Source organism: Puma concolor, chromosome D1 (assembly GCF_028749965.1).
Source record: "Puma concolor isolate L17-30 chromosome D1, mPumCon1.1.hap2, whole genome shotgun sequence".
NCBI lineage: Eukaryota > Metazoa > Chordata > Mammalia > Carnivora > Felidae > Puma > Puma concolor.
The window spans coordinates 59290648-59317756 of NC_141676.1; the positions used below are offsets into that span (position 1 = coordinate 59290648).

Consider the following 27109-nt stretch of genomic DNA (forward strand, 5'->3'; position numbering starts at 1 on the left):
AGAGAAACTGGGACACGAGTAGCTGGAGTAAAAGGAACTAGCAATCTTAACTGCTGTGGTTAAAGCATCTTACTTTTGCAGATTTCCCAAGGATATGACAACCTGAACACATTGCAGAGGCCCCTTCCTGGGCCTAGAGAGAGACCCGGATACTCAAGCAGCATTAGCTTCATGCTGAATCTGCCTCTGGGTCAAGCTCAGCTTTGAAGGAGAAAATGAGGTCCTTGTGTTTAAAATCTCCCAGGCTGGTCAGGGTGAGGAGACTCCAGGAGTCATCGCAAGAGAGACATGGGGCTGAGAGCCAGGGGTGGAACAGGTCAGGGCTGGAGGGGTTCCCAGGGACTGATGAATTCCAGGGAGCCATGCTCTTATGGCCTCTGGCCAATGAGGAGCCACAAGCTATTGCATCTGTGAACTCACTTTCTTCTCACCCTGCCGTTAGAAGTTGGGAGAAGTCATTAAAGTCTCCATGCTCGAGTCAACTGGTGGTAAAATCTAGCAGTTTCTCCTGGGACCAGAACGAACATCTTGATGCCTGGCCTAGAGGCCCTTTGGCAGACCCACCCTGGAAAGTTGCAGGTCAGGCAGATGCCTCTCTCGAGCTGGGAGCCAGGAGCCATGATTGGAGTGCAAATAAATGAAGAGCAAGAACCCACAGCACCTTTGACATTCTTTGGCCACGTTGAATTCTTTCCCCCTAACATTCCCCAACACGGGCACTTCCCGCTACCTAGTAGGCCTGCTTCATCCCCACCCCACTGCTTGGCTTTCCATACCACCTCATGAAGTCCTACCCAATCTTCCAGACTCAACTCAAAGGCCACCACCTCTACAGAGAAAGCCTGGTAGAGGTAATGGAGGGTGGATGACAACCACCTTAAAGACACTGATAAAAAGATACATCTCCATTAAAATTGCACACAGTCATATAAACACTTGTGCATCTGATTTCAGAGGCTGGGGACCATCTGAAGTCTGGCTGTAGACCTCTGGTGGAGTGGAGTGAAAAGAACAGTTTTAGAGTCAGTGAGCTTTGGGTTCAAATCCTGACTGCCACTTACTCACAATGTGACCCTGAACAAGTGATTTAACTTCTCTGCATCTGTTTCTTCACTTGTGAGGCTGATCCTTCCTCTTTCCTGTCTCCCAAAAGTTGTGAAAACCAAATAATAACATACAGGCAGTGCACCTGATGACCAATATTTGTACGTTTCCTTCTCCTGTCCCTGAAAGAATTTAAGGCACACATAGAACATGGGGGCAGGATCGAGGTGAAGACAGAGGGAGGAGCCACCAAGGAGGGAGACACACTGCCCTGGCTGCAGCTCTGTTTGTCCCCTAATCTCTCTTCCACTGTCAGCCAGGGCTCAGCCTGCCCAGCCTTATCTCTCCCCACAGCCAGCCTGGGACAGCTTTTCTCAACTAGATTTACATTTTTATTGATTTTCTTTCTCCCTTCTAGAGCAGTCCCTTCCCCTGCTGCCCCTTTTGCTATAAAATGGGCTTACCCTGGGAAACAGTAGTTCTGGGGCTGACCAAGAAGTGATGGTTCAAGGATGGATTCATTCACCATTCATTCATTCGTTTGTTTGTTCAACCACCCACCCGACCAACAAATCCTACATGGCTGCTCTATGCACCTGTGCTGGCACTGCTGGGGACACAGTCACGTGTCAGATACAGCAAACTCCTAGTGTAAGCAGACAAGCTGACACACAGTGACAAAAGCATGAGTAGTCATATAGGGAATAAAGAAGAGGAAGCCACAAACTCTTCCTGGGGCCATCAGGAAAGTCTTCCAGAACAGGTTAGATCAGAGCTGGTTTAGGAGATTAGGCAGGAAGTCCCCAGGTAAGATGAAGGGATTGGGCATGAGAAACACTGGGATGCACAAAGATAGGGAGACATGAGAGAGCAAGGTGCGTCTGAGATATGACACAAGAGCAATGTGGCAGGGGTGTACTGTGCTGGGTGGGGCAATCAGGAGAGACAGGAGAGCTGAGGCTGGAGACACCACTGGGGACTAAGCCTTGAGTTCCAGCAGAAGGCTTTGGATATCTTCCGGAGGGCAAGGAGAAGCCCTTGAAGCATTGATTGATGGATAATTCCATTGACTGGTTATTTTAAGTGGAGTGACATGACAAGATTTGTGTTTTAGAAAGGCTGCTGGCTGCACCATGGGGGCTTTGAGTGGTAAAGGGAAGCTGGAGGCCAAGAGCTCAGGCAGGAGGCTGGTGCGCTAATCAAGGGGAGAATTAGGAGGTCCTGAACCGGGTCAAGAGAGGCATCCTAGAAGTGGGGACATCTAAGCTGAGCCTTGAAAGATGAGTAGGAACACACCAGGTGGAGAAGCTGGGAACGGTGTCCAGGGAAAAGAAAGGGCACAGATAAAGTCTCAGCATACAGAAAGCTCCTGGCAGGCTTGGGGAATTTCCACTAGTTCAGCATGGCTGCAGTGTGGCCTAAGAGAGGGGTCATGGTGAGGGATGAGGCTAAAGAAGTGAATCGGGGCCTTAAACTTCTCTCAATATTCTGTCTCTGGAAGCAAAACTCAGGTGGGAGAGAAGAGGGGGAGCGCTGGCCACCTGTGCAGAGGTAGCTGTGTGGGACTGGGAGGGCCCTGGGTCAGGGGTGCTCTGTACTCAAAGCAGACCTTTCCATACTCAACAACACTTCACATTTTACAAAATCCCTTCACACTTGATCTTCACGGTTTCCTGGTGAGGCATGTGGGACAAGGGTTATATTTCCCATATAGTGGACAAATAAACTAAGGCCTAGAAAAGCACAAACATTTGTCCAAGGTTACTCAAGAGCCTCTCAAAATTCCACTGTTTGTTCTAATAAAACTTCTTGCCACAGAATCACAAATACACACTAGATGATGTAGTGGCTGCTAACTAATGTGATGGAATAAAAAAAAAAAATGAGAGGAGACACATCAGAGAGACCTCCTCCTCCTGTTCTGTTCCTTAAACTTCACCCTGCAGACATTCCAGCTGAGAAAACAGAACCAGGTTCTCCCTCTGCTCTGGAATCCAATAAACATGAGGGCAAATTCCAGCTGTGCCACTTTCCAGGTGTGAGGGGTCACTGCACTCAGCATTGGTTTTCTAATCTTAAAAATGGAAGGAATGGGGCACCTGGGTGACTCAGTCAGTTAAGTATCCAATTCTTGATTTGGACTCAGGTCATGATCTTGCAGTTGTAGGATGGAATCCCGCATTGGGCTCTGTGCTGGGCATGGAGCCTGCTTAAGATTCTCTCTCACTCTCCCTCTGTGTATGCATATGCTTGCTGTCTGTCTCTCTCTCTCTCTTTCTGTCTCTCTCTCCCTCTCTCCCTCCCTCCCTCCCTCTCTCTCTCTCTCTCTCTCTCACACACACACACACACACACACACACTATGGAAGACACAAACTCCACCTTTCAGGGTTGTTGTGAGGGTGTAATGTGACAATATAGCACTACAGCAGTTAACTACTGCTGAGTAAGAAACTACCCCAAAACTTAGCAGCTTAAAATAACACATATTTATTATCTCACACAATTTCTGAGGATTTAAAACCCAGAAGCAGCTTAAAATGACGCATGTTTATTATCTCACACAATTTCTGAGGATTGAGAACCCAGAAGTGGACTGACTGTGAGATTGTGGCTCGGGATCTCTCATGAGGTTGCAGTCAAGTGTCAGCCAGGGCTGCAGTCATCAGAAGGCTTAACAGGGATCCACTTCCAGTCTCACTCTGTGGTTGTTGTCAGGCAACCATTTTTTGCTGGCAGTTGGTCAAAGGGTTTAGTTTTTACGCAAGCCTCTCCATAAGGGTACTCTTGCCATGGTGGCTAACTTCCCCTGGAATGAATGATCCAAGAGAATGTGTGCTACCAAGATGGAAGCCATGGTGTCTTTTCTAATACAATCTTGGAAGTGATATGCCATAACTTTTTCATATTCTATTGGTCACACAGACTAACCCTGGTACAATGTGGGAGGGGAACACAAAAGTTGTAAACACCAGCAGATATGGAGCATTGGAACCAGCCATTGGAAGCTGGTTACAAGTGGCCAGAGGAGTGTCTGGCACACAATTATTCATTAGTAGCTGCTGTTAGTTTCCCAATGCTCACAGACTGCGTGGGACAACAAGACTTGAACATGAACAGATGAAAGAGCTTGGCAAAGTAGACTTGAATTGGGTGATGCTCAATTATGTGGTAGAAGAGGGTGTGCTGGACAAGGGTGGAAACCAGGGCAGGATCCCTAGCAGAGGTGAAAGGGACAGGAGAGGCCAATCCAGAGAGGAGACAGAGTTAAGTATGGCAAGAACTACTGGTTGCCTTCCTATAGCCAATTCCCTTTCCTTGTTTTAGTAGCAAGGTACCTAGCCACAGGGATAATCCAAACCATTCATGGAAATGCCTTCCTCTTCACCAGTGAGTAGGCTAAGAGTAGACATGTGGCTTCATTTTGGTCAATAAGATGTAAGGGGATGATCCGCTTGGAAAAATCTCCTCCTGGATGACACAGGCATGAGAGAAGAAGAACTTTTATGCTCCCATTCCCTTTCTTCCTGCTTGGGAGGACATGGTGCTTGGTGCCATATCAGCCATTTTGTGATCACAGAGGAGTCCCTCTCAGAGCTTCGAATTGGAAAAGCCTTGATCATTAAACATGGTTGAGTCACCAGACAAACCTGGACCTACCTTCCCCCCCTCTCCTTGTTAAGGAAACAAAAGGTTTAAGCCTCTAAATCAGGTATTCTCTTACTTGCATTCTAACTGATTCAGTGAGCAAAGTATTCCAATTCCCTCTGGAGTTATTTCCTCTTCCCAAGGCAGATAGAGTGGAAATGTAAATGGTAAAGTGACTTGGCCTTGGAGGCAGGCGGCCTTGGTCTAACCCTAGCTCTGCCTCTGAGTTGCCCTGTGATCTTGAGCAAGTCCCTGCCCCTCTGGACCTCCAATAATTATAGCTAATATTTATTGACTGCTTACTCTGTGCCAAGCACTCCGCTAAGAGCTTCCCTTGCATTATCTCATTCAATGCTCACATCAACTATAGTGTGTCAATATTATTATTCTCTCTATTTTATGGATAAGGAGACTGAGATCCAGACATATTATGTAATTTACCCAAGGTTACACACGAAATTAGTGCTGGATCTCTGGATTCTGAATTCAGGCTCATCTCTCTCTAAAACCGAGGCTCCTGACCATGATGCTCTACCACCCAGCGGTAAAAGGAAGTCTCTGGACAAAATGACCTCTAAGGGCCTTTCCAGCTCAGATATTCTTTGATTTGCTGTCCCATTTCTAGCTACATGATGAACAAACCAGCTTATCCTAGAGAAGAAAGAAATAAAGACTGTCTTTAGCCATATGAAAAGCTGTCATGTGAGTGGGAGATTAGACTTTCTCAGTGTAGCTCAGAGGACGTGAACTGGACCAATGTGGGGACACTACAGGAAGAGAGTGCAGCTTACATAAGAGAGAACTTTCTATCTGCCATTCAGCAGGGAGTAGAGGTATGCACACAGATAATGACTCCCCTGTCATGAAACTTATGCAAGTATATGTTTGATAAACTTTTGACAGAAGTACTCCATTGAGTAGGTATGGGAATAAATGGCTTAAACCTTATAGTAGAAATTAAATGGGAAAATATACTAGAATACTCTCAGCACCATAACTGATAAAATAGTGGGAGTCGATAAACTGGGGTTTCTTTTCCCTTTTGACACTGAGATTCTTGGATTTTAATATTCCCTAATATGGACTTTTGGTTCTTTGGCTCTAGTATCCTATAGTATTTCTATAACTTCAACACACTGTGTTCTGCCCTGCTAAGTTGGTACGGTTTTAATATTCCAACTATCCATGGTCATGTGGCTCTAGAAGCTGAGCAGTCTATGATTTTGTACCTTAATAGTCTCTAGTTTTAACAGTCCAAGATTCAATAAAGTGTCTCTCAGAAGCTCGAGAAATATGAAGGAGTTGTTCCAAATGCTGTACTTCAGTGACCAGGACATACATTGGGCTACTCCCTATGTCCATCTTATCACTCCACCACTATCCCCCCACCCTAGCCTCGGGCTCTTCATTCCAACCAACCCTCCTCCTTGATCTCTATACCATCCTCACTCTGCTATCTCCCCAAACACTGAGGAAGTACATTCACTCTCTATCTGCTGGCAATTATACATTGAACAAGGATCCGCTCCATGTCAAGACTTGTGCTTACTCTAAAGGGGATATAAGGGAAGGAGAAGGCATGGTCATGACTCTCAGGAGGCCTAAGATTTAGAGACCCAAGTCTCTTGCTTTCCTTTAAGTTCAGCTCAAGCTCACCTCTACCAGCAAATTTTCCTTTATTAACACAAAATATCTAGCACCAAAAACCTCAATCAGAAGTGTGAAGATCTGAGTTCTTTGGTAGGTTATTGTGCACATTTTAATGTCTCTGTCCATCGTCTCCCTGATTATAACTGAGGGTTCCCTCTAAATCAAGAACATGTCTCCTCAGCTGAACTGAGACTTTCCAGAGGAAGACCAGGTCTTCCTCATAAGACTGGAGGCTCCATGTAGACATGGTCCATGCCTCCCTTATATCATACTTGAGTTAGAGTTAAAGACACAGTGATGTTTCTCCACCACTTTAACAAATTCTCAAAGGTAGTTCATAACTATCATTGGACTGAGGATTTTATAAAAGCAAACTCACATCTCCCTTTAATATGGGAAAGTCCTCAAGGCCAAGAAAGGGCTTCCACCCTCATACTGGGGTCCATCTCCCTGACAGCAAAGCGTCTAGGGCTCTTCCCTCTCTTCCTATTTCTTCAATCCCAGCCGAGGACTCTAGCCATAAGAGATATTTTTCCTAAAGATGATAAACAAATAAATGGAAAAGGGAAGATTCAGAAGACAGAATAGGAACTCAAGCCTGTCCCCAGCAGGTCCAGACCTTTTCTTACTCTATCCTGGTCCATCTTCTAAAAGCTGCTGTCCCTCTGCCTCTCCTAGCAACTCAAAGCAGTAAGTGAAGATGTCAGCACCTTGGACAGCGCCCAACCCATTACAGTTCTCAGAGCCAGCGGAAGCCAAGCTCTCCAACTCCCTTAGCCTCTGGGTGATGGATTTCCTCGTTTCTCAATTTGATTAAAGCCCAGTAGATAAGCAGAGCGCATTGTTCCTTTCTCTTCTCTCTTCCTGATGAACATAATTAACTCCGTCAGGCTGGGAATACTTGCTCTTAAATAGTGCCTTTCCAGCCCCCACCCAGGCATGCGTCAATAATACACAGTCAAAACATTTGAAGATACACGTTCTTTCCTGGGGAATGGAAGTGGGAGAGGAAGCTCTTCCTGAGATATACAGGGGCTGTGACTGGAGACTGAAAAATTGTGGTTGGGTAAAGAAAACCTTGAGCCAAAAGTCAGGAAATCTTAAGTTTGTTCTGGCCTTGCCACTAATCCAGATAGGATCTAGAACAAGTCACATGCTCTTTATGAGCCTGTTTTTTCCATTTATAAGATGAGGATATTGGATGAGAGGATCTCAAATGCTATGTTCAGTGCTTAGATTCTATGGGGAGGATTAAAACAGAGGGAAAGAGGCTTGCCTAAGGTCACAAAGCAAGCTCGTGGCAAAGCTGGTTTTGAATTCATGACTCCTGGCTTCTACTTCAGTGCTATTTCCTTTACACAGAACTTCTCCCTTCCTCCATATTACAGAATTTCTTGCCTGGGGATGTGGCTGAGGCAGCTGAAGAGGGGTGGGGTTGAGATTATTGGTGCCAACAAAAGAAAATAAAATTTAAGGTATGTGGAAATGCTGATGTCTCTGAAGAGAGCAGAGGACATAGTAGAAATAGTTAAAATTAGGGGGAAAGGACCACCTGATAGAGACAGAAATTCAACTCCAAACTCAGAGAATCCCATGGAGGCTTTGTTACTTCTCCAAGGCCATCCAGCAAGGCAACTGTAGAATCCTCTTAAAGAGAAAGACTAAACTCTTGATTAACTACTGGGGGTATCCCTGTCAGAGAAGGAACAATATGAATCACTGCATATGTATCAGGTTACTAAAGTGTGCCCAGCTCTGTATTTGGTACTTTAGTTGGGGCATAAGGAGTAAGACATGAATTCTGTTCTCTGTATCTTTGATATGCTGCTTCTTTTACTTGGAATTACTTCCAATGCATTTATGTATGTCCACATACTGTTGTTCTACTAAGGCCCAACCCGAAAGTTTACCCTGGCAAGAAGATATCCATAGCCTTATCCAGATACCCCTTCTCCCTCCTCTGAATCCCCAAAGCATTTTCATTGTTCCTGTTTTACAGTACTCATCATCATCTGCTTTAACTGCTCCCAAAGAATGAGCACCTGTATTTTACTCAGTTTTGAATCACTCAGAATGCTCAACACAGATTTAAAATATAATAGAGCCCCAGTAAGTACTGGGTGGATGGACAGATGGATGATGAATATAGATGTATGAGTGACTGGGAGAGGGAGTAGATGAAGAGATGGATGTGTGGATGGATAGGAGGTTTATATTGGTAGATGGTGAATGGATGGATGAACAGTTAAGTAGATGATCAGACAGGTGGATAGAAATGTATAAATGGGTAAATGAGCTGGTTCGTAGGTAGGTGGATGGACGGGTGAATGAGTGCATGAATGAATCTATGGGCAGCTGAGTAGAACAGTATGTAGGCAGAGAGTGAGGTTGGTGAATGGATGGATGAATATATAGATAGTAGTGTGGGTGAATGGGTAGATGGATAATTGCATGATTGTATGAGAAATGTCAGGGTGGATGTTAAGAATTATGGGAAAGAAACATGGAGATGTTCCTAATTATCACAAAGATCATTTTCACGGAGACTTTCCATTGCTAATGTCAGAAAAAAAAATGATGATGGGGATTTGCTGACTCTGTGTGTAAGCTGAGTCAAAAGTGTGCTATCCAGCCTCAAAAGATTTCCATCAATTTCAGGCTCTATCAATGGAAATCTAATATCAACATCAGAAAAGGTGACAGTCCTGCCCTGACCTGTTCACACTGTCCTGAAGTCTTTGTTCTGCTCTGTGCATCTGGGGAGATGATGATCTCCATGCCTTGTCCACAGAAGAGATACAGTGGGGAGTAATATGTAAAGTCTACCAAATAAAGAACTAGTGAAACAGCCAGGAGTGTTCAGCCTGAAGAAGAGCAATCACCGTGTCTCAGGATCTGGCTGTCTGTTCTGGGGCAGGCCCTGTAGCCCCAGAGGCAAAGCTGGGTCTCAGAAGTCACAAGGCTGATGTCTCAGCCCCATTTGAGAAAGGCCATCATACAAGGGAAGGGCTATCTCAGGGGAGTGAGCCCCCCATCGCTGGGGGTACACAAGTAAGATCTGGACATCCGCTATCAGAGAAGCTGCAAAGTGAAGATTTGCTTGGTGTAGAAAGTAAATAAAGATAACGCCGGGGCACCTGGGTGGCTCAGTTGGTTAAGCATCTGACTTTGACTCAGGTCATCATCTCATGGTCTGTGACTTCAGGCCTCATGTTGGGCTCTATGCTGACAGCTCAGAGCCTGGAGCTTGCTTCCCATTCTGTGTCTCCCTCTTTCTCTGCCCCTCCCCCACTCACACTCTTTCTTTTGTCTCTCAAAAAATGAATAAACGTTAAAAAATTTTTTTAAAAAGGCAACGCCAAGGTCTCTTCCCACCCCCAAATTATATCATCTGTTCATCTCTTCATTTCTCAATAAATTATGTTAGGCTGTGCCCTGTGCTCAGATTGGAATGCTGGCCAGAGCTGAGAGTTTGGGGAGATTTGAGAGAAAGGTAGTGCTTATGGGACCCTCAACTTTCTGTCCCTGTAGGACTGGGTTTGAGAAATGAGGAGGAGGTGAAAATGTCCTTTCAGAGACCCAAATGACTGGGGAGGGGGAGGATCAGAGCCACGCAGAGCCAATCCATGACCTAGATTCCCTGTAATTAATGAGCCTACGTCACTGACGTGTTGGCTTCTGATCAGTGCTGTCTCCCCAGCCCCGCCCAACTCTCTGGTATGAGAAGATTAAATCAATTAGGAGGAGGAGATCTGGCTGGCGCTGGTTGGGAACAGAGGATAATTCACTTACATAACAGGGGATTGGGGTTTGCACTTGGCCCTTGAGTAGTGGGTGTGGGTCCTAGACCCCAGGCCTTTGGGGAGAGACTTCAAGAGTTAAAAGTGAATGCAGAAAGGGCAAGGGGGTCCAGGGAAAGAAGGAGTGATGACCCCAGGTAAAGGCCCATCTTTCGTGTTCCTGCTGAGAACTAACCCCCTGTTTTCTGGGCTGAGAGAGAGCCAAATTGAAAAATTACTCTTCTTACCCCAAATGAGAGGGGTCCCAGCCACTAGAATCATTCAACAGTGAAAATCTGACCACGCCTCTCTCCTTAGCTGGCATTTAAGGTCCTGCAGCCTCTCCCACCGCATCTCCTACCTCCAAGGCAGTGGGGGTGTGTAGAAAGGAAACAAACACGTCCTGGATTTCCCTCTGTGCCAGATCCTGGCTAGGCACTGAAGGTACAGAGAGAAACAAGTCCAGTTCCCTCATAAGTGTTGCCTTCTGAGGAAGACATATACCTGCAACACTCTGTGCCAAGCAGTATAACAGAGGACTGCAGGGGCAGGGTCCAGAGGGGGCACAGTGAGGGAGGCCTCCCAGGGTCAGTTCCAGAAAGCTCCCTAGAGGAGGCAATACTTGCATTCAGTGTGCCTGATAAGAAGGATGGATTAGTGGGAGTTCTTCAGGCTGACCTGGTTAAGGGAGGGCCTTGGGTAGAGGGAACAGCATGTACAAAGGCACGGCAGTGAGACAGCTTGGCATACACTCAGGGAACTAGTTGATGTGGATGGAGCCTACAGCATAAGGCAGGAATGGGGGAGATGAGGCAGGAGAGATAGCCAGGTCCAGGTCTCACTGCCGATGGCATGCCAAGAAAGGACAGAAGCAATAATCCCAGAGTCTCTGATCAATCCACGCTTCCTAAACACTGACAGTATGCCAGGCTCCAGGTGTCATTCAGGCCTGGCTGATATCTCTGGAGTTCCACTTGTGGGCTGGGCCTGCCTGCAGCCCCTTGCCTAAGATACCCAGACAAGCAGTCTTACTGGTTAAATTTGAGCTGGCCCCTGGGGGCCTGCTCCTGATACCTAACTGGCCTCCTGAAGACCAGCCCAATGGTGAGTAAGGGCCCCATAAGGGTGGGCTGAGATGATATCCTGCAGACGGAGCTAAGGTATGGATTAAGAAATGTTCAGGAGGTTGGACTGGAAGGACACAGCCAGGGTTTTTACCTCCAACATGCCATCCTACGGGAAACCCAGGTCTGGAGGGGAAGAAAATGAGCTGCAAAGGTTTCAGGCTGCTTAAGTCACAGGATAAAGCAGTGGAGGTCCAAAGAGCCTTAGGAATCCAAGTGAACCACACACACGCTGCCTGTAGGAAGCGGGCATGTAGCAATCCCTCCTTTCCTTCATTCTTGCCTTCAGCAGCTCTGAGTAACTCCTCTCTCCAGGCAGGCTCTGGGCTGAGCAGTGAGGCACAGATCTAGGATCACCCTGTTCATTGTCCAAAGGGCCAACAGTAAGCCCAACACTTCTAGCATATCCAGGAATTGTCTGCGTTAAAACTTTGGCTGGTAGTTAAAGCCAGTGCCTGAAATTTATTTCACTGTTGAAAGATCTAGGAACTAACCTTTGTGGTCGCAAGCAACAGCAATGGACTCACATGAAGCAAAACAGAAAAAAATTATTAGCAGTTCCACTGGGCATCTCAGAGTGGATGAGAAAGCTGGAGAATCAAAAGAGTGGGCACCTGAATTCACAGCCAAGGTCATACAATAGGAACAGCTGGTCCCAACACCTCTACTGGCATGGCCTTTGAACATCTCCACAGCACTACACCTCCAGATGTTGCACTGCTGCATGGCATGAGCACAGATATATTCTAATGAATCTTCCTCCCAGCCTCACTAACTGTCACATCGAAGTCCTGAGCCAGGAATGGCTGGCCAAACTGCCAGGGGGTGACAGTGGGAGAGTTATCTGGCCCCCTTCGGCTTTGAAATGGGAGGTGGGGTCCTAGTTCCCAAAGGCTTCACCTCCTGGGGAATTCATTCAAAATATAAAAATGGATTCGTTTTAGGCAGCAAAAAATGTGACAAGTGTCCACTACATTTTTATTGAGGACTCACTGAGTATGGGATGCACTGCCAGATGTTTCATATACACAGATCTGCAAGGCAATTCTCTAACTGGATAATGGTTGATCTCATTTGATAGCCGAGGAAACTAAGGTTTTAGAGGTGAAAGTAACTTCCAAAGCCACTCAGCTAATGAGTGATAGAGCCAGGATTTGAATACAGGTGGGTTTTTGTTGTTGTTATAAAGACATCATGCTGTCTCCCAAACTGTAAACCAATCGCTATACTTATGGCTCCTAACATGTAAAACAAAAACAAAAACAAAAACAAAAACAAAAACATGTGGGGGCACAGAAAAATGTCAAGAAGTAAATACTCCAATGTCTTCACAAAATGATTGATGGGATAATGGGATTATTGAGTAGTTTTTTTTTTTTTCCTCCTTTTTCATGTTTTCCTATACTTTTTTTTTTTTTTTTTAACTAAGAGCATGCTAGGGGCGCCTCGGTGGCTCAGTAGGTTAAGGGTCCGACTTGGACTCAGGTCATGATCTCACCCCACATCAGGCTCTGTGCTGACAGCTCAGAGCCTGGAGCCTGCTTTGGATTCTGTCTCCCTCGCTCTCTGCCCCTCCCCCGTTCATGCTCTGTTTCTCTCTCTCTTTCAAGAGCAAATAAACATTAAAAAAAGATTTAAACTAACAGCATGCTTCCCCTTAATAATCATAAGAAAAAAATAAAAGTAAAAGTTTTAAAGATTAGAGCAGTGTTAACACAATTATGGAGAACATACGCTTAGAAAAAAGACGGGAAGGAAATTTGTCAAAAATGTCTCTGGATAGTGGGATCATAGGTGTGTTTATTTTTACCTTCCATTTTTCAAATTTTCTATAGTGAGCACACTCTGGGAAAAAAAAGCAAAATAACTTTGAAAAAAAACAGGCATAAAATTATATTAACAAAGAGATGGCAAGGCCGTGCTTTGGTTCTTTAAGTTCCTGTAGTCCTGTCCTGTAGTTGTTTGGAAGTCAACGTAGTTCTGGGTTTTCTGGGGCAGCCTGGCAGTCCCCTGCAGTGTCTGCTGCCAGAGCTAGCCCAGCTGGCATGGACCACGGTCACCACAGTCATCTCAGGCTGAGCGCTCCAAGCCAGGGTGGGAATAACTCAACATTCCCACCTCTTCTAACAACATGTACCTTATCAGGCCCTGCTACGCTGTAAGGTAAGGACTTAGCCCCCGGAGCTGAAATTCTCTCTGTTGGTTTTATCTCTCATCTCACAGGCTTTAAGGTTCACCTTCTCCTCTCTGAATGGGGCAGTGCTGGTCAGTTGTGTCAAATTTAAGCCCCTCTGAGGTGCCTTCTGCGTCTCCGTATCTGAGGGGCAAGCCCCCAGTCCCCTCTCTTCCCTGCACTGCTCCAGCTCCCAGTGCTGTGGATGGACAGAGGATGGATGTTCAGTCCTGTCCTGGCCCCAGTCTGGTGAGGGAGGCAGTCCTCCAATCTCAGGGAGCCTCCAGACTATTCCCTACCTTAGGAATGTCTCAATCAGATGGAAGAGGGGGTCCTTATTTTACAGAAGTTCCCAGTGAGATGGGAAGAAAAGACAGGAGAGCAGGGCTGATTCTCATACAGGAGGAAATCAGTCTCAGCCAGCCTTGACTCCAGAAAGTTCTGTCCCAGGACTCCCATACCTTTCCAACACCTACTCCAGGTGGAACAGTCAACTACCATGGCCTTCCCTGGCCTCCAGGGCCCTCTGCTCCCTCCCCTTCTCCACCTCCCCAATCATATGGAGCTTCCTTATGCCCGATGCATCCTCCACTCCAATCTCCCCCACGAGGAGTCTTTCCACCTGCCTCCCCTGCACCTCAGTTTCTCTCTGAGAAATGAGGGAGCCAAATGAGGGAGCCAGATACTCTTAAAGGTGCTCCAAAGCAATGGAGACATTCTGTGTCTCCTTAGCCCCTTTCCAGACCCCCCCCCTTCCCACTCCCTTCCCAGCTTCTTTTTTTTTTTTTTTTAATTTTTTTTTAATGTTGATTTATTTTTGAGACAGAGAGAGACAGAGCATGAATGGGGGAGGGTCAGAGAGAGAGGGAGACACAGAATCGGAAGCAGGCTCCAGGCTCTGAGCTGTCAGCACAGAGCCCGACGCGGGGCTCGAACTCACGGACCGTGAGATCATGACCTGAGCCGAAGTTGGACGCTCAATCGACTGAGCCACCCAGGCACCCCTCCCTTCCCAGCTTCTTAACTAATCTGTTCCCTTTCCTCCAGGTTCCAGGTATGCCTCCTTCCTATAAAGCTCCCAGGATCTCCAGGCTAAGACCCACTCTGGCTCTTGCAGTGACCAAGCTGCTGCAGTAAAGAATGCAGTGGGGTAGAGCAGAGGTGGCTAGGGAGGGAGGAGGGCTCAGGCCAAGGCTGAGGTCGAGGAGCCTGGGCAGGGCAGGCGGCCAGTCCTAGCAGCCGAGGCCAAAGCTACCTCAGCAGCTTCTGCAAACCCCAGCAAGGCATCTACGCTTGGGTGGAGCTCCAGATTTGAGAGGCTCGTGGGGGAGGGGAGCACCTGCTGAGGTCAGCACAGCCTCCAGAAACCTCTCCAGAGGAGGAGGAAACCACAGAGAGTCCCAGCCCAAACTCTGGACTCAGGGATAAGAGGAAATGACACTCCTTACTCCCTAGGGGAAATGACTCAGGTCCTGGGAAGCTAGAATCCAGGGCAGAGAGGGTCCCCAGAGGACACCTGCTGGGTATAGGAATCTCCCTTACTCCCCACAGCCCCATAGAACCCCTGCTCATGTGCCTTCTGGGGCAGGAAGCTCATTCCCTTCTATGGCAGTCTATTCCTCTGAGAGCTGCTTCATGCATCAACTATCAAATTGCCACTGATCCCTCCTCTATGCCAGGATCTGTGCTGATGGGGATGCAGAGATACATCTGGTTCCTGCCCTCATGGAGCTTGCCGTTGAAGTGGGGAGACAGACACGACCAAACGCTGCAGGGAAAAGCGGTGGAAGCCCAGAGGCAGTCCTGAGCTAGCTTTGGGGCAGGGTTGGGTGGGGGGGGTCTGCCTCTCAGAGCAGACAACGGACCCATGGGGGCTCTCAGTAAGCAGGCAGCTTCAATTCCACCTAAATACTGACAATGCCAGCTTCGCATTTCCAGCCCTGACACAGCTCCTGAACTCCAGACAAATATCCCACTGTCCATTCAACATCTCCACTTGGATGCCTCAGTATCTCTAATTCATCAGCACCAAGGCCGAATTCACGCTCTCTGCCCACCCCTTTCCTGGTCTTTCTGCTCACAATGGATGGTCCCATCATCCACAGGCCAGACATCCTGGAGCCATCCCTCCTCTGCCTCACTATCTGGTCACCAGGCCCCGAGTGACAAGCCTACCACCCCTCCTGCCTCCACACTATCACCCAGCTCCAGTGCTGTTGTCACCCACCTGTACCCCAAGCACCTCATTTGTCTTCTCGCAGTCAGCCCCCTCCAATCACAAAGTGACAGTGATCTTTCCTGAAAGGAAAGATCCTGAAAGATCCTGAAAGATCACCTCTCCACTTAAAAGCCTTCAGTGGCTTCTCCTTGCCTTTGGGATAAAGGTTAAAATCTTGACAAGATCTGCAAGGCCTGGCCTTTGCAGACCTCGCCAACTGTATCTCAGCAACCCCCCTCCTCCATCTCCTGCCCTCCCATCTCTGGCCCATCAAGCCTTGTCCCCTGACCTCAGGCCTCTGCACGTGCTATTCACATGGATGCCCCATGGGTTCAAAGACTTGGGTTGCCCTCCTTTTCTCTTCCAAATGACACCCAGGACATCTGTTCTTTGCACGTTCCCTGGCCCTGAGCACCAATCTCTGGCCCTTGAAGGAACAGCTGTGGAGATAGCCTATGGTTACAAAGTAACCGGCAGGTTTGGAGCCCAAGGTCCCAGAACCTCCCAGTGTTCCCAGAGGGAAAGCCCTGACTCTGGCTCCCAGATGCCTTCCAGATCTCCCGCTCCCCTCCTGCTCTCTTCTTCCATTCCTGGTCTGGGAGCTGGGGGTGGAGAATGGGCAAACCTCCCCATCTCCTCAGCCCAGATTCTTCCTGGGCCTTACAGTGGGGCTCAGAGCTGAAGGATGAAAGAAATGAAGTGCCCAGACTGGTACACTCCATCTGGACCTGCAAGCCATGTGCTCCCTGGGCTCCCAGACAAGCCAGTCATCCTCAGGCCTCAGGCCAGGTACTGCCTCCTCTGTGCAGTGTGCCAGGACTCCCTGAAGCAGGAGTCCCGTTTTCCCAGGGCTCCCGTGGCATGGAAGACACCCGGCGCTACCAATTTGCCTGTTGTTGTGTTGGGTTCTCCTCCCCTAACAGCTCTACTTGCTTAGGAGGGACATGTTTTTTCCTCTGCGCCCCAAGCCCGGGTCCAGGGTGGCCCCAAAAGAGAGGCTCAGAAAAGGCTCAGCATTACAATATGGGACTAACATCACATAAACGTGTGTTTTTCTTTTCTTTGCACATAATTGCCATTAAGCTCCGTCTCCTTTGTCTTCGACATTTTGTGAGAAGGTGGGCCTATGAGTCTGACCAGCCTCAGCTCCTCTGCTTATTAGCTGTGACCTCAAGCAAACGCTCAACCTCTCGGGGCCTCAGTTTCTTCCCCTATAAAACGAGAACAGGGGCACCTGGGTGGCTCAGTCAGTTAAGCATTGGATTCTTAACTTCGGCTCAGGCCATGATCTCCCAGTTCCTGAGTTCAAGGCCCACATCAGGCTCTGCGCTGACAGCATGGAGCCTGCTTGGGATTCTCTCTCTTTCTGTCCCTCTCCCGGTGGCACTCTCACACTCTCTCGCTCTCAAAATAAATAAACTTAAGAAATGTTTAAAATGTTTAGGGGCGCCTGGGTGGCACAGTCGGTTAAGCGTCCGACTTCAGCCAGGTCACGATCTCGCGGTCCGGGAGTTCGAGCCCCGCGTCAGGCTCTGGGCTGATGGCTCGGAGCCTGGAGCCTGTTTCCGATTCTGTGTCTCCCTCTCTCTCTGCCCCTCCCCCGTTCATGCTCTGCCTCTCTCTGTCCCAAAAATAAATAAACGTTGAAAAAAAAAATTTTATAAAATGTTTAAAATGTTTAAAAAAATGAGAGCAATGTCCTCCTTCGAGAGTTTTCATAACTAAGTGAGCTACCTTATGCAAAAGTTATGGCACAGTATGTGAGCACAGTATGTGCTCAATAATTCCTTTCCCTCTCCCCACCCCAACCTTTGAGCCCTAATAGGAACCTAGCATTTACTTCCATGAACTTGAACCTATGGCTGTCACCTACATATCAAGTCAATCCAAATCATTTTGAAACCCAGTCCTGCCACCTGACATCGTCACCCTTCTGCCTGCAGATCTGATACACGTTTTATTTGGTTTCATCTAAGTCCTTCAAAAATACATCAGACCAAGCATGTCAGCACGGAAGACTAAGCCATGGGCAGGGCTACAGTCTGCCCTCCAGACTGCCATTGATCCACTAATCAATTTTCCTCCACCAGCTGTCCAAGCAGCTAGGGATTCCCCTAGAGTATCACTATTTGATCCCGCCCCTTGTCTTGCCATAAAAACACCTTGGGAGATGTCCCAAATGCCTTTTTGAAATCAAGATTCTTAGGACTCTGACAGACCCCTGATTCATCACTCAGGGTCTCCCAAAGGAGGAGAGAGGGGAGATTAGCCTGACTTCCTTTAAGTAAACTTCTGCTGGGTCCTGGTGAGCACTGCATTTTCGTCTTCTTTTTTCAATGATACAAGCCATTCTTTTTCTGTCTTTGTTAATGCTGTTAAGTCTGAAGAATTTTTAGTCTTCAGTGAAAAGTCTCACTTAGAAATGATCTAACACAGGCCACTTGCCTACAACAGTTGGCCGTTGGCTGAAAGCAGTGCAAAACACTTAAATGAGAACCTCCCTCTACCACAGGGAGGTGGAAATCTGCCTTCCAAATGAATGAAGGTTTTCTACAGGAAGGTAAATTTCCATCCTGCTCTTTCGACTTGTTATAAATGTAGAATGGTGAATTTCAAATAATCGCTGCCTTCTTGTAATATTGAGTCAAACATTCACTTGTTAAAAATATAACAACATTGTGCCTTAATAAAAGCTTAGCTGTATATTTTAAGACCAAGAAAATAAGCTTAGCCAACTATGATTTTCAAAGTTTTGTAAGATGGAGAACATAAAAAGCCAGACAAGAGGGAGCATAATGAAATCCAGCAGGAATAATTTGTAATTAGAAAACCCCACGCAATTCTTCAGCCAAGGATAATGGTGATCCATCTTAAAAACACATGTGTCCCATGCTGGGCACTGATGAGCCTAATCAGACACACTCCACTGACATTTTTCACAATACCGAGGGGCCCCTAATTGCTGGTGGGTGCAGACAGGCAAGCTTCTGCTGTTCCTCTCAGGAGATGATGATGATTAAAAGCAGGCCTGGAGCCAAACGGCTGGGGGTGGAATCTCAGCCCTCCTCCTACTCACGCTGTGGCCTTGGACAAGTTACTTACCCTCTCTGGGCCTCAGTTTCCTCATCTTTAAAATCAGGACTGAGAGGCACTACCTTTGAGGATGTAAAGCCGTGAAGACAGCTGTAAAGAGCTGCAAAGACAGCAGCTATGTGAGGTCTGCCTCACCCAATATGTGTTCTCTCCTACTCCCCAGTTACTGCTGGGGTGCTCACAGGCGGGGCCAAAGGAGGGTCCTCTTCCGTCTCCCCATCCTGCTGCCCCTCCCCTCTGTTAGGAACATTCAGCCGCTGCCAGAACATTCAGCCTGCATGGAAAGGTGCTGTGCCCACAGTGGCCCTGCCCTGAGGCCTAGTGTATCCTCTCCTCAATGCCCCCCAGCCCGCTCTGGACCACAGCCTGGCCCTGGCCCAGCTGGTCTGCTGGTGATCTGCCCGAGCTAAGCAGAGGTGGCTTGGCTCCAGCAGGGGCTAAAGGTTCTTCATTTTGTTTTCTGCTTCAGCTTAACCATCTGGGGTGGGCGGGAGGGTAGGAGGAGTGGCAAAGAGGGAAAGAGAAATGCACTGTTCCCTCACTTCTTCCTCCCCTGCCTCCCCCATGGCCAGGCACAAGCTGTGTTCAGTCCGGCACTGTCCTCAGCCCCAGGAAAGCTGCCCCAGGGGTCCCCTGCATGATGTCCCAGGGGATGGAAGTGATCTGTCTCTGTACTGCCTCCAACATCCCTCCCTCCCCGCCTTTTTATGTCCTTCCCTGGTTCAGCCTGTCCTGCCTGTTGAGTACAACAGCTCTTCTCTGCACTTGCCACGTGCCTGCCCCTCCCCGGGCCGAGCACTGGGGCATAGGAGATGATGCAGGCGAGGGCTCTGCCCTCCAAGCACTCATTTTATAGCACCAAGAGCACAGGCTGCCGAGCACAGGCCTAAGCTGGACTCTCCACTCGGCCCCTTTTAAGCTGTGTGATCTTGGGTCAACTACTTAACCTGAGGGTCCACTTCTTTATTTAAAACTTGAGGCCAAAGTACCTCCATTTCAGGACCACTGTGAAAATTAAATACAATCATGTATGTAAACCTCTCAACTCAGCGCACTGCATACAGTGGATGCTCACTCATGTCTGAATGCCTTCCCTCCCTCCCTCCCTCCCGTCTCCCTCCCTCTTTCCCCATAGCCAGCTGCTTCTTTCAGAGGAGTGGGCCATGACAGTTCTACGGGTAGGTGTGTAGATGTCGAGACCTTCCCCAGCTGGGGGTCCTAAGAGCCAGGGTTGGATGGGCTTGCGTGGGGCCAAGCCCCGTGCTGTGTAGTGTGGGGGTACAGACCATCCATGCCTCTGCCTGCCAGGTGCTTTCTTTCAGAAGTAGACTCAGGCCTCTGACCTCCTTTTCACTCTCCCAGTGGCTAATTAGGGCCGATTGTGGGCTCCTTTTTAGCCTTTCCTTTTCTGAACTTCCAACTGGCTTCTTTTTTCCTTTCCCAGGGCAGTGCTGGGGACATACTGGCAGAGCCAAGCTGAAGCCCCCACCATAGGCAGGCAATGCACTAAGGAGGGGTGAGAGCTGTTTATCCTGGGTGTGTCATGGGAGCTGCTGAGGCACAGACTTTGGGGTTGGCCCAACAGGGAACTCTGCAGGCTGCTGTCCACCCATCTGTCCTGAGGTTCCTGTCTTAAGTCCAGGAATATGTGGGGCGTCCAGGAATCAGTGTTCTGGCCAGCTTTCAAGGTCTTCCTGCCCACCCACAGACTTCCAGAGAGTGACGAGCTCCTAAAGATCCCCAGGGATATTGTGCCCTTATAGAGCTGGGGGAAGCTACCCAGCGCACCTGAAGCTGAACACTTTCTCTATCATTTTGGGACACAGTTAGGGAAATCTAGGGACTTAGAACCTGACCTACTGGGGGAAACCAGCACTAGACCATCCTGATAAAAGACCAACGTAAGACTAGAAAGGCAGAAGCGGCTCTGGGGTGGCAAGAACCTCCAGTTTTGGGGGCCTAGTCTCGTGGTAATAGATGGTCTAACTGCAAAGAGCAGGGCTCTCTGTAGGCTCCTTCATGAGCTGGGAGCTCCAGCACACCAGAGATGGGAAATGAGTGAGTCAGGAGTCCCAGGGCCAGGGATTAGCAGCAAATGGGGCCAAGACCCAAGGTGGGACCTGAACATCTTCAATCACTAAGAAACAACGGAAACCACGGTGAAGTAAAGCTGCTCCCAGTGGACGGAGAGGAGAAGGGCCACAGTAGCTAGAGCCAGGCAGGGCTGCCACTTATAAGGAATCACACATCAGTGGAAAGGGTAGGCAGGTCAGGGGATGTCATGGAGGAGCCCTGAGCAGAAGCAGAGAAAGAGACAAAGGAGGCAGAGGGCAGAGGAGTCATTAGGAAGGCTTCCTAGAAGAGAAGTGTCACCGTGAATGGTCAAGAAATATGGTGTCAAAGGTTCAGGAGGTGGGCTCACCAACCGTCTTGAGAACCAAAGCCTGTGGTGACCTTTACGTTCTAGGTGGGTGCCAGGGGAGTGATGCTGGAATTACTCAGGCCAAGGTGTCCTCCGCCCTCCATCTCCAGCGGGCAGGAGGCTGCCACATGTTTTCATCACGCCTTCTCACCTGGAGCCAGAGCCTGCTGCCTGATGGCTCCTCTGCTAATGGCTTCCAGGTGTGTCCTTGGGCCCCTGGGGGAGACATCCTGGAGGACACACCCCCTCCAACCCAAGTCCCACTGCTCTGGTCACCTTCAGCCACAGAACCTGGGCCGGCCTGGGGCAGGCCTTGGAACACCGGCGCAACCTCACTGCAGGTGGGATGGGTATCAAAGGTCACACTGTTTCCTTCTCTGATTGGCTGCTGAGCTCTGAGCCCCCTCATCAAGGTCACTTCTGGTCCCTGGTACCTTCAGTGCAAGGGACCCAGGGGTAAAATGAAAGTTGTCCCATGGAATAAGATGGCTGGACGGCCTGTGTCTCTGGGGAGAGGGGTCGGCCTCGTGCCTCCTTAGGATACTAAATGTGTCTGTGCGTCTCCAGGACTATGGGCTGTTTCTTTCTGCAAATCTGTAACTCTCTCTGTATGTCTGTCCTTGGAACCGTTTATTCCTGTTTTTGAGACTACATATCCACGTGTTTCCCTGTGTACTTCACAGCAAAGCCAACTCTGACTGCAACAACAAATTCCATCAGTGTTTATTGTCTAATAAATGAAAGTCCAGTATCACTCTTGCTGCTTCATTTCCCTGAGGCCTTAAGTTTTCATTCCAGAGTTATTTCCAGCCTAAATGGGAGGAATCTGATTCATGCTTTGCTCGGGGGTGACTTGGCCTTAAGAAGGCAAGAGGTTCACGGCTGATGCACTGAAAAGTAGCAGTGCCCCTGTGGCTTGGAGCAGACTCCAAGCTCCAGATGCCTTGCAGTCTCTTGGGTCCATCTTCTGGTATTCTCCTGGGCCAGGCTGATGCTTGAGTGAGTCTGTGTTCCTGGACCAAAGCTTATATTGGCCACCAGCTTTATTATCACCATCCTCGCCATTATCTCTTTGTTCATCACCATCACTATTATCATGACCGCCATCACCATTATCACCCCTTCTACTACCATTACCACCACCATTACCGTTGCATTACCACCGTCAACACCACAACTAGGATGCCACAGTCACTGTCGCCATCAATACCACTGTCAGAGATATCCAGTTACTTTTTAATAGCTATTTTTCCTTTGTTTTCAATAGTAATGACTACAACCTTTTGCTGGGCACATTGCCTCCAAGTTAAAAGACTTATTTACCATGCTCTTTGAAGCTAGTTACATGTGGCCATGTAAGTGAAAGTGCTGGATAAAAGTAAGGGAAGTGGCCCCCTTATTTATCTTCTGTCTCCACTTGCTATCTGATGTGATGGCTGGTGCTCTAGCAGCCATTTTGTACCAAAGAATGAGGACTATACCCTAGGGAAGGCAGAGTGGGGGGCTAGAAGGAGTGTTGGTTCTCATGAATGTGGAGAAACCATTCAGACTCTGGACTGTCTACATCTGGACTTTTTTTTAATGAAAAATGAACTTTTATTTTTTTATCCTTTAAGAGACCCTTGTTTTTGGGCATTCTGATGCATACCACTTAACCTAATCCTAATTAGTATACATCACCACATATTAGTTTTCATTAAATACTGCAGCCTAATGATCTGTATGAGTGATGGGGTTGGGCAGGGAGGAGGAGATGGAGAGAGGAGGGACAGAGGTAAGGAGAGGAAGACAGGGAAGGAGGGAGAGGGAGGGACGGAGACAGAGGTGGGCATTGATTGAGAAATTTAATTCTAGGACACAGAAATGATTCTTACCTTCTAGAAGTAGCCATTCTGAGGCAGGCAGTGGCAAGAAGGATAAAGACATTCAGCACCGTGGACAGATCCAGGAACACTGTAGTAAGGGGACACAGCAGGGAAAGGAGAGAAGGTTGGTGGTAGTGGTGGTAGTTTTCTTCAGGACATACATGTTCATTAACTCACACTGTACCAGGCACTGGGATAAATACCAAGACGAGTTTCCACCACATACACATTTAGCCCCCAAGACCAAAACAAGCAGATCAGCATGAGACAGCTTCCTAAAGCAGAGGGAAGGGATTGAGAAGCCAGCCCAGGGGTAGGACAAGAAGACCTTGTGACAGAATGAACAAAATGCCAAAGAATAAAAGACCTTGTGGGTGGAGGGAAGGCTCCAGGTTGTAAGAGGGTGAGCGGGTCAACTGGTCTCCCCGTCGGTCGATAAAGAAAAGGAGTGGGTCTCACTGGTTAGAGGTGTCAGGGCCCTTCTAGTCCTCAGTTACTACATCAAAGATTCCAGTCTCTGCTGCCAGGAACCAAGATACATGCTTGTAGGGGTATATGGAATCTGTGACTAAGACTCTACAATTCTAATTCTAAGCCTCTGAGTCAGTTATTTACTGCTGTGTAACAAACCACCCCCCTCCAAAACATAATGACTTAAAACAGCATCGACTTTATTTGTTCACAATTCTGTGAGTCAGCAATTTTGGGCTTGGGTCAGCTGGATAGTTCTCCTGGTCTTCTCTAGGGTCACTCAGGCAGCTGGCTGGAAGATCACTTGGGAGCCAGTTGGTCTAGAGGGCTTCAGCTGGGGTGGCTCATTTCTGGTTTCTTCCCCTAAGAAGCTTGCCTGGGTATCTACACATGGAGATCTCAGGGGACCAGGAGAAGGAAAGCCCCAATGCACAAGCACTTTTAAATCCTCTGCTTGCATCACGATGTCTCAATAGCCAAAGGAGTTCAACTGGCCAAACTAGTCAGTGTGGGAAGGGACATCATAAAAGTATAGATAGAAATAGGCAGGATTCATTGCAGGGGAACATTAATATAACAACCTTCCACAAGTTCTAAGTGTTTCATTTACCACCATAAGAGTCTTACATTCTGATTCAAACAGACCATGGTTCTATGGCCTTCAAACTCTGTGGTTCTTATAATTCAGTGCTTTGATTCCAAGATCCTATAATTCTAGAAGTAGAAGGCTTGGAGTAGCTGAGGAGGATCATGAGGACCCGAGTTAACAAGGAAGCCAAACAAACTAAGGTCACTCCTAGATCTAAGCAAGAACCCATTTGCCTCTCCCATTCCCATTCCTCAGCCCCCAACTTCCTGCATACGGCAAGGCAGTGGCATGAGCACCAAACTGGGAATCAGAAAACCTATAAAATAGGCTTGTTGCATCATTAATTTGGGGTGGCCCCCAAGCATCACTCTTACAACCAACAGAGGTATCAATTCCTATTTTCCGAATGACACAGAACAGTGGTGAAGCCAGGAGAACTGTCTCACTAACTTCCATTATCAGGAGCCCGAACCTGGTGCAGCTTAGAGAGTTTAGCTCTCACCTCCTCGAAGTGCATCTATAGCTGAAGAGACCTTGAGCTTTAAGGACATCAAGATTTAAATAGGCTACTGCCCTTGACCTGTCCTAACCTCTACCTGCAAAACATAGGAAGAAAAGGGGAGGAAAGGAAATGGGAAGGGAGGGGAGGGGAGGAGAGGAAAACACCCAACCCTGCTCCTTCCCCTTCCCCCTACCAACTCCTGCCCCTGACTCAACTGAGTTTATACCGGAACCCTGGCTGGCCTTGAGCCTAAGTCTGCTCTGCCTTTCAGCTTCCCCAGGAAGAAGAGTGTGGAGGCAAAAAGTAGTTCCGTGAGAGGAGACCTAGGTCAGGGCAGCAACTCATGAAAACTTTACAGCTAGAGGGACCAGCAGCAACTCACCGGCTGAACCACCTTGTAGCACAGTGAAGGGATTAGAAGCCCAGAGAAGGACATGAACCTGCTCACAGTCACACAGCCAGCCACTAGTAGACCAAGACCAAAAGCAAAATGGGGTCACTTCCCTTCTCTAAACTTCAGGTTTCAATTCTAACCTGGGGGTAACAAACCCAGACTGGGACACCACTTAAAAACTGTAAAGCACAGTGCAAGGCTAATAAAGAATCAGGTTTTCCCCAATGGCCTGGGAGTCTGGGTGGGGGAGGGTGGGTTGAGGTGGAGGCAGGAACACTTACGACTTTGAGAGGACTCATCCAGCTCATTTATTCTAGCCTTTCCCCAGAGGCCCAGGCTGCAGAGTGGAGGAGGAGGGTATTAAATATCAGAGAGTTATTTAAAAGCCAGTTGCTGGCCCCTCAAAAGCAGAGCGTGGCCTCTGCTGACTCAATGGAGAAAATGAATCTTGGGCCTATGGATTTTCCTGTGTCTCATAGTCAGTGGGGGGGGGGGGCGGTGGGGGGAAGGGGAGTGAAAAATGGGAACAGCAAAGCCTGTAGTGGAGTTTTCCCCTCCCTGCCAGTGCAGAAGCTACAGTAGAGGAGAGAACCTGGGGCCTCCCCCACTACCTAATGACTGAGCTTCGTCATGTCAGCCCTGCCCAGCTGCTCCTCCACTTGCCTCAGAGGAAGGGGGGAACAGACGAAAAGGGAGTCTGCCAAGATAAAGGGGCCCTAGATATCACAGGCTGCTAGGAAGACCGTCCTCCCCCACCAGACTATGCTACAGCACTATATAGCTGGGATGGAGCCAAGTTCAAGGTCACACACCAGCACTATATAGTTGGGATGGGGCCAAGTTCAAGGTCACACATCAAGGTGGGCTCACCAACTTGGGCAAATCACAGTATTACCTTCCCTTCCATGACCCGCATCCCTAAAAGGTCAAGGGGCACAGCACTGAAAGCCCTCCAAGATCATCCTGTCTACACGCACACATTTTTTGCAGACAGGGAAACTGAGATCTGGGAAGGCAGACTTGCCTAAAGACTTCTGGAACACTGAGACACCTCTGATGGACAAATGGAGCTGGAGGCAGGTGGGGAAGGGACTGCCTGGTGGGTGACCTCAGGGAAATTGCCAAACCTCTGCAGGCTCCCTGCCAAGGCTCAGTGGACCTTACAGAGGGCAAGGCCTTTGGAGAGGAGCGTGCCTTGGAAGGCTCAGAGAGGGGCTCTGGAGCCTAGTGTGGTAATAAATTCAAGAACTAGGTCCAGTGAAGCTGACATGGGGGGATTCTCAACCTGCAAAGGGCAGTCACTCTGCTTGGGTGGGGCTGGGATGACTCATTTGCTGAGTCCTAAGGAAACCCTGAACGCTTGAACTCTTTGCCCACAGGGTCCCCTGGGATCTAACCTAGTCACACTCTACAGAGAGAGAGCCTAGGATTGGGAGGGCTGCAGCATAGAAGATGAGCAGGAAACCCGAGCTACTGTCAGGCTTGGGTCAGCTGTGCAACCTTGGGGAAAGCACTTCACCTTTCTGGGAGGCTGTGTGAAGTGTAGATGGGGGCTCCTCATCTTGCCTGTCTCAGGATCAGCAAGAGATTTTTAAATCATTATTTCATCCATTGGTCCGTTCTCCATGCTGAGCTCTGAGATGACACCACAGGAGACCAGACCAGTCCTGAGCTCAGTTGCTGACAGTCAGGGGGCTCAGAGGATCGTCAGCCCTCTGACTGCAAGTGAAATTCAAAGGAGAGAAAAGGAAGCCATGAAGGCTTCCTGGAGGGGACAGAACCCAAGCTGAGCTCTGACTGGGCTGTGCTGAAGGAAGAGAGTCAAGGGGAGAGAGCACCCCAAGTGGGGAAAAATGTATGAGCTAAGATACTTCCACCGGATACATCAGAGAATGAATACAGCCCCAGACACAATTGGATTTACATTTATTGAACACCTACTGCGTGCTGAATGCATGGCAACATGGACAGAGAAGTTCCTCCAGAGAAGAGAGACCCCAAAATAGCTCACAGACTTGGTTCCAGGGAAACTTGAACAGAAAAGGGGAACACCTGCATAAAGAGGAGAGGGGAGGGGAGGAGGAGGTTGGGTAGGGACATTCACAGAGACTGCAAGTAGAGATTCATTCCTTTTACCA

General features: G+C 48.4%; 1 protein-coding gene and 1 long non-coding RNA gene across 4 annotated transcripts in view; one reads left to right on the top strand and one right to left on the bottom strand.

Moving 5' to 3' along the window:
- Positions 1–9191, top strand: part of SLCO2B1 (solute carrier organic anion transporter family member 2B1) — a 63066-nt gene extending 53875 nt beyond the window's left edge. Inside the window, exons 15-16 of one of the 3 annotated variants that reach the window (XM_086678325.1) lie at positions 7730–7816; positions 8341–9191. In XM_086678325.1, the coding sequence (XP_086534451.1) occupies positions 7730–7808 (79 nt within the window). In that variant the 3' untranslated portion in view covers positions 7809–7816; positions 8341–9191. Of the gene's footprint in view, positions 1–954 lie in introns of all 3 variants that reach the window. The other 2 variants (XM_086678327.1, XM_086678324.1) reach the window with 2 other exon arrangements.
- LOC147576755 (uncharacterized) lies at positions 3510–24949 on the bottom strand. The gene is made up of 3 exons (XR_015241084.1): positions 23383–24949; positions 23025–23103; positions 3510–3852 (listed from the first exon to the last, which is right to left on the bottom strand). It is a non-coding gene; the product is annotated as an uncharacterized LOC147576755 (long non-coding RNA).
- Positions 24950–27109: the final 2160 nt, after the last annotated feature.